The sequence below is a fragment of the Equus asinus genome, chromosome 5, assembly GCF_041296235.1.
Source record: "Equus asinus isolate D_3611 breed Donkey chromosome 5, EquAss-T2T_v2, whole genome shotgun sequence".
Lineage (NCBI taxonomy): Eukaryota > Metazoa > Chordata > Mammalia > Perissodactyla > Equidae > Equus > Equus asinus.
In genome coordinates this window covers 104,834,675-104,842,444 of record NC_091794.1, presented here as the reverse complement: position 1 = coordinate 104,842,444, position 7,770 = coordinate 104,834,675, and the positions used below count along the sequence as shown (strand labels likewise).

At 53.8% G+C, this 7,770-nt stretch overlaps 1 protein-coding gene across 1 annotated transcript in view; it reads left to right on the top strand.

Moving 5' to 3' along the window:
- Nucleotides 1–2,368: 2,368 nt before the first annotated feature.
- The window catches only part of TNFRSF8 (TNF receptor superfamily member 8), a 63,525-nt gene continuing 58,123 nt past the window's right edge, over nt 2,369–7,770 (top strand). The window contains exon 1 of the mRNA XM_014849761.3: nt 2,369–2,835. Coding sequence (XP_014705247.3) covers nt 2,773–2,835 — 63 coding nt within the window. The 5' untranslated portion in view covers nt 2,369–2,772. The remainder of the gene's footprint in view (nt 2,836–7,770) is intronic.

The following is a 7,770-nucleotide window of genomic DNA, read 5'->3' as shown; positions in this document are numbered from 1 at the left end:
GGGCTGGGAAGGGCCTTGAGCACCACCGGCTCTGGCGAACCCGAAGCCTGGCTGGTTCTGATTCACTGTTCTGTGCCTCAGTTCCTCGCCTGCAGCGTGGGCACAAAACTAGAATCTTCTTCATGGGGTTTCCCTGAGGATTCAAGGAACCAACGTGTGAAAACTCTTAGCACGAAGTAAACACTCAAAGGCAGCTATTATTACCGTTAAGCAAATAATATCATTTTTCAGGAGATGAGAACCTCCCCCACCCCACCCCCACCCACCTCTGCACGGCTTCTACGCAGAGGCGGCTTGGTGGAGGGTCCCTTGAGAAGCCCACAGAGGGTAAGGATGGGAGGGAGAGACAGGTTTTCACAGCATCACTGTAACGATCATTTTTGATGGATGTGTAGTATTCCATTAATGGATGTACCACAATTTACTTAACCAGTCCCTGTTGTTGTGATTCTTAGGGTATTTCCAAAGTTTTGAAATAATGTTTAGGAAACATTACTGTATTTATACTTTTCTTTTTTCATTTGAACTATTTCCTTAGTTATTCTTTACTAGGGTGAAATTACTGAGCCACAAGTTGTAAACATTTTTTGCTGGGGGACTTTTGCTAAGAATTGCCATATCGCTTTCTGAAAAAAAGGTTGTAACATTTACCAGTAGAGTGTGAGTGCGTATTCCAGTTTCACCACAAATTTTGAGCTGGATTTTACCAAAATTGTTTTTATAAAGAAAAAAAAAACCCCTGATGACTTAATGAGTCTCAAAAGGTATCAAAGCTTGCTTTAATTTGCATCTCTTCAATTGCTAGAAAGGTGGAACTTTTTTTTTGGTGAGGAAGACTGTCGCTGAGCTAACGTCTGTGTTAATCTTCCTCTATTTAGTACGTGGGACACCACCACAGCATAGCTTGACCAGCAGTGTGTAGGTCCACGCCTGGGATCCCAGCCTGTGAACCCTGGGCCGCCAAAGTGGAGCACACGAACTTAACCACTATGCCACTAGGCTGGCCCCTAGAAAGGTGGAACTTTTAAAACTTATAGTTAATGTAAATTTGTATTTCCCCTTGTGTCAGCTGTTTTGATGTTGTTTGGTTGTGCGTGTGTGTTTAGTAAGCATTTATGCATTCAGAGCAACAGCAATTCTCTCATAGAAAGCTCTAGACTGGGAAGCAGGCATCCCGGATGGCTCCTGCGCCTGTCTGGTTCTGTGAACATCACAGGGGGTCACGTCCATAATAACTTAATTGTTTAACATAGTCCCAGCGGAAACATCCCAGGACACGGGGTCTGGGAACCCAGGGGAGAGCCCCGAAGTGGGTGTCCAGGGAGGCTGAACCACATGGGCGCTTTTTCCAAGTTGAATCCAGGAACTCAAGGAGGGTTGGGTGGGCGGTGGTCAGTTATGGAGACTTTGTTGGGAAGATCCTGAAGGGAGACTCTTGCTGGTGGGCCTGGGAGATGGAGGTATTCCTGGAAGATGGGGCCTTACACCTTCTGGGATAGACCGACCTGCAGAATCCTGAGGCTCGTTGGGCTATTCTGGGCTCAGATAAAACGACTGGCCATCTTTCACCAGAGCGTCTGGGACTGGCTGCCTGTTTCTCAGTTTCCACATCTGAAAAATACAAATAGAAGACAGCAAATGAACCCTTGACCTGCAGCCTATGCGGTGGCTGCTCAGTAGATACATATGGAATGCAGAATGAAAGGAGCAGAGAACCCATGGATGGAGAAGCACTGGAAGGAGAAATCCTCCTCCTACCGAAGAGAACTTCACTCAAACGGGTCTTATATAGTTTCCTTCTTTTAGGTAAGAGTGCTAGGCTCCTCCTCTAGGCAGAAAACTCTCAGGGGGCAGGGAAATATCTGTAGATTGATGACAAAATGTTCTATTCTTCTGTTCATCAGTCCTTGGAATAGTCAGTCCATCCACCTGTCCACCCACCTGTCCACGCATCCACCTGCATAGCCATCCAGCTGCCCATCTGTCATCTACCCCCCATCCACCAGCCTATCCATCCCTTCATCTGTCCGCTCCCCCTCCCACCCACCCTTCCATCCGTCCACCCAGCCATCCATCTATCTTCCGTCTACTGATTCATTTTACAGCAAATATTTATGAATGGGAGTTAGTGGTTGGTGGCTTTCTCTGCAGCCTCCTGACTCCAGCTGTCCCTTCCCAAGAGTCTCCAGGGCAGGAGAGACCATGTGGGTTGATCACAGGGTCAGGAGCAGGAGCCTACTCAGGTCTCTCCCTTCCCTGGGGTGGGGGTGGCGTAGGGCCGTTGGGACCCGCTGGAGCCTGCCAGTCTCACACTAGCAGCTCGAGCTGCCTTGCCGCTCCTCAGCCCGGCTGGGCGGGGCGGCAACTCCTTGGAGCTGGGGACGACCCCTTCTGTTAAATCCGGGGCGGGCCATTCAAACAGCAAAAGGGGAGTGTGGCTTGTCCTGAGTCATCGCCGCACGTGTTTGTCCCCTCTTGTTTTCTTGGCTGCTAGTACCCGCGGTCCTGGAAACAGTTCTGGGTACTCAGCGCGCCTGGGGGGGTGGGGGAAGGGAAGAATCAGGCTGAACCCTCGGAGCGGCCACTTTTGAAGTGACTTCGCAGCGTGCGGTTGGTGCCACGAGGTGCGCCGAGGGAGGTCTGCCGGCGGCTGAGGTCTACCCACGCGCGGCCCTGGGCCAGGCGGGCACCGCACGTGGGCGCAGCGCGCTTCCCAGGCCGCATAGGTGGGCGCCGGCTGCGAACCCACCCCTCCGCGCCGGGCTGGCCGGGATGCGCTCCCTCCGCGCCGCGCTGGGACTGCTGCTCCTGGGGGTGCTCCAAGCCCTCCCGCAGGTAAGGGGGTGACAGGAGCCCACTGCCCAGAGCCCGCTCCTTCCCACGGCCGCTCTGAGCTCCGGACAGTGTCCCGCGCATGGAGAACAGGGACGCTCCGTGCTTCATTCCCTGCCCGGCTGGAGTGAGAGAGTGCAGGTGGCAAGCAGGGGGAGCCGAATATGCAAGTATTCACAGGTGGGAGGTTGGCTGATGGGCTAGTGGGGTGCCCTCGCCCCGCCCTCGCAGAATGCTAGGATTATTCATTCATTCAGGGTTAACTGAGCAGAGGGGACTGCCTGCAGGAGAGCGGCTGTTTGAGGTGGGCGTCCTGGGCAGGCCAGGTGGGCCTCCTTTAGTGAATGCCTGCCCTCTGTGTGCATTCTCCCTGATGCTCGCCTCTCTTCCAGGCCAGGGGACATCTCCCTTGGCCAGAGGAGGTTGGTGTTAGTCTCTCCCAGCATCTTGCCCCTGGTCCCTAGGCTGGCCCCTGACCACCTAAGGATCCAGCGAGGGAGAGAGAGTTGGGTGTGGAGGGGAAGCAGGGTGAAGGTGCTGGATCAGCCAGGTTAGCTTCCCCGTCCCTGTCCAGCCAACCATCACGCGGGTTTCATGCCCTGGAGCACGCGATGAGTGTCTGCCTCTGGAAGAAGGTTCGGTAGAGGGACTGACATCTGTGGTGGAAAGCCCCAGAACCAAATCTGGGGACTGCTTCAGGAAAATTGAGCACTCACCAGTGGCCAGCACCAAACTAGGCATGGGATGGGAAGAACTCAGATGAATCAGACGTGTCTGCTGTATCAGCACGGGGCGCAGAGTCCAAAGGGGAAACCATGATACCCAGTGTAGAACACAGTAGGCGCCCGTGAGTGCCTGCTGAATATCGGTACAGAGGGCAAAGGCAGGGACGGTAGGCTTCTAGGGGAGGGGCAGAGCCCACCCCCTTTAATCCTACAGGAAGGGGGACCCACACTATGGAGTTCAGTCCTATTCATCTCGACCTTAGGGAAGGGGAGGAGGGTCTGGGTGGGTGGGTACAAGCTGATGTCCCCTTCCATCTTCAATGGGATGATGTGAGACCCCCCCCCCCCCCCCACACACACACACAGGGCTGTGGAGGCAGCTGACAGTGTTACATGACCCTGGCTAGGGACCCCCTCCCCCCAGCCCTCCAAGCCCTCTGCTGATGACCCGGGAGAGGATGAGAGTTTGGGCAGGGTACCAAGGTCTTGGGGAGACCAAGGGAAGGCAGGCATGTGAGAGGGGCCAGTGTGCAGCAGCTGGAGCACATGTACTTCCTTTCTGTCGAGTGCAGCCCCTCTTCAAATGAAAAAGCAATATGTACTTAATTACACATGGAACATATCCTCAGTGCAAAAAATCGAAATCCTGCAGACAAAGCTAAATCTTTGGACACCTCCTCATCCTGATTCCTTTGAAGATGTAGCTGCCCTTATTGCTTTGGTGTTTCCTTTGCAGGCCTTTATAAATGCACGTCCACATTTATACTGATTTTGTAGAAATAGCTAGGGTTTTCCACATACTGTACCATACTAACCTATATGGCACGTAGTCTCCGATGGCTTTTGCAATGTCTGCACTATGTCTTGGAGAACTTCCCGTGTTGATGCTTGCAGATCCCTCACTTACCTTTACGAATGCTATATAATGTTTCCCCAGATGGGAGTTTCCAGGGTTTATTTCTTTATGTCTCTGATGAATGGGTGATCAGTTTCCTTCTGTTGTTTGTTTGCTGTCGAAATGTGCAGCTCTGTATGGATACTTTGGGGGATGTGTGTGCTGCTTTCCCAGAGAAGAAGCTGAGAAGAGAATATCAAGGTGCAGGGGGGAAATGCATTCAAATTAAAACACGCTGCCAGCTTGCCTTCCAGCATGGCTGGACATTTACCCTCCCACCCGCAATGCATGAGAGTAGCAACTTCCCCACATCCTAACCGACTTCTGATCTTATCGGAGTTTTTATTTTTGTCACTGTGACCCGTGAAAAGGGCCATAGCCTTGTTGTCTTAATTTGCATCTCCCGCCTACCAGAGAGGCTGAGCGTCATGTGGGCTCAGGCACCGGGTCGTTTCTTGGCAGGAGTCTGCCTGCCAGCTCGGTCCCCCCTTTTACCCCATGAGCCTTCTTCCACTTCTGCTATCCCAGTAAAGATCTGGAAAGTTCATTATTAAAAACAAGCAAACAAACACATCCGAAACCAGGCCTTCAATTTGAAATCCTTTCTTCATCACCGTGTGAGTTTAGGAGACACCATCATTTTGTGGTTGGCGCCCTGAGGCAAGAATGCTTTCTTGCTGTGTCTTATCTCCTGAGAAAGGGATCTGGCCTCTGATGCAAGAGTGGATTTTATAATGTGACCCAGGATTACTTTGAGAGAAGGGTTACTCCCTCCATCCTCCATCTTTTCATCTAGGCCCCCTGGGGGGAGGTGGCAGGACAGGGAGGCCCAAGGCCTTTCCCCCGAGCTCTGCAGACTGAGTCCTCCCAGTCACCATCTTCCAGGCCAGGGCGAGGGCTCCAAGCCTCCCTTCCACTTCTACCCTCCCCCCGCCCTTCCAGCTCTGTGTTCCTCCAGCCAGATGTAGACTTCTGCTCTGAGTTATGGCTCCTGCTGGCAGGTTCCCACGGATGAATCTTTGCTGGGGTGACAAATAAGCCCTATGTGTCCTCCTCCCCCGAGCTAGTGACCCCACGGAGTGCAGTGCTAATGGTGGAATTTGGGCACTGGCAGAAGGACAGGAAGGACTTTCCGGTTTCTTGGAAAACGGGGCTTATCCAGGATTGTTCCAATCCCGCACGGAGGCAGAATTCCACCCTATGCACCAGGACGAGGGGACCTGGAGAGAGGGGCCCTGGATGCGAAGGGGGCGGGAGGTGCTGGCTGGTCTTCATCAAGGCCTCCCCTTCCTCGCAGGCGGCCAGGAGAGTGCGGTGGGGTGGGGGGGCATTACTCAGTTTGAGAGCAGTCAGTGCTGGAAGAAGGTAGCATTTACTGTAAGTTTCTGCCTCTGCTCCCACTCATATCTGACCTAGACTTGTTTCTTGACTTGATTGTGATTCATCCTTAGGCTCATAGGCACCTTCCCCAACGCCCCACTTCACCTCAGGAACATCGTCAGGAGGCAAACGGAGCCGAGGGATGCCTGTGTCTGGGCTCGGGGAGCCCCGGGTGGCTGGGGGTCCTTGGTATACATGGTTAGTTCAGCCCAGCCTGGGCCAGCGTGGCCTCATCCGGCTCATGCATTGCCCCTGGGGTGTGTGACTGGGATCCTGGTCCCCATTTTCCAGATGAGGGTGTGGAGACTCAGAGGCGGGGGTGGGTCCTGCCCACAGTCCCAGGACTGGTCAGGAATAGAGCAGGACCAGAGCCCCAGGCCCGATGGACAGAGTGTAAAAAAAAAAGGCAGTTCTGGGCAACACCAGTTCATCAGCTTCCCTCCTCCCCGCCCCTCCAGGGGCTGTTGGTGTGGAGTAGGAAGACCTCATTCTGGAATCTTTGCTGCCTATGGTCAAAAACCACTGGGCGTTCTCAGTGGCCTCAGCAGTGGGGAGGGACTTTTTGTACCCACTCAGTCCAGTTACTCACTGAGTGCCTAAGTCTTCAGGGACATTCATCCAAGTATTCATTCATTAACTCATGCATTCATTCATTCAGAACGTCTCAAAGGAGCAGCTGCTCTGTGCCAGGCACCACTCCAGGGGTTTTCATTCCAGGTAATCACTCAGCCTCTGCTTGTAAGCCTCTGGGGACAGGGTGCTCACCACCTCCCGAGGCAGCTCATGCCTCCCTGGGTTAGCTCTGATGTTTAGAAGTCCTTGTGATGCACTGCAATCTCTCTCCTGGAAGCTTCTACCCATCGGTCCTGGTTCTGGGACTGGGGCACCTCCAACCTCCTCAGAAACACCTCCCGGTGATGTAAAGATTGCCACCTGGGTCTCCCTGGAGTCTCCCGGCCACTCACACCACCCAGGGCCTCCAACGTATATTTGTCTTGTGGCAAGGGCTCGAAGCCTGTTCTTACCAATTCATTCATTCCACAAACATTTACCAGGCACCTCCTGTGTGCCAGGGAGCGTTCTGGATGCTGCAGCTACCTTCATTGCCAGCCTCAGGGAACTGACACCTGCCATGTTGACTCTTACAGTGGAGAGGATTGTACCTAGCTGGTGTGAGAGGGACAGGCGACTTCCTAGGTGGGAAAACGGGATGGCCTGTTCTCTGGGAGGTGGCCACATACAGAGGAACGAAGGGGAGGTTAGCAGGAGAGCAGCTGGGGCCCTGAGGAGCTGGAGAAACAGGAAGGAGGCCCGTGTGGCCAGGGGGAGAGGGCAAGGCGGGAGGGGTACGAGAGGGAGGCGGGGAAGTAGGGGATGGCACGGACCTTTGTGGACTGCGGCCAGAGGGTTTGGGCATGGGAGCGACATCACCTGATCCGTTTTAAAGGTCCTTCTGTCTGCTGGGGGGTGGCGGGAGCAGGCAGGATGGGAGCAGGAGGCCAGGCTATTGACGGGGTCCAGACAGGGGCACGTGGAGACAGGAATGTACTTTGGAGCTAGAATCAACAGGACCTGCGGATGGACTGGGTGTGAGTGCAGAGGGCAAGACAGGAATCGGGGATCCTGTCCAGATTTGGGGGCTCTGCATCTGATTGAACGGTGGGGTCATTTACAGAGATGGGAAAACTGGGCACGGGCAGATAGATGTTTGGGAGAAAAGCATGCATTCTGTTTTGCCCAAGTTCAAGTGTCAGTGGGGGTTGCGTGTTGGAGTCTAGATCTCTCTACTGGGCTTGGGCCCCGGATGTGGGTCTCTGGTACCAGAAGTGACTGCAGAATTTCTGGTGCTTTCTGGCCAAGGAGCATCAACACCTCCCTCGCTGGAGCCACCTTACTTCATTTGATGTGGCCCAAGCCCCATGTTTTTTTAGTCAGAAC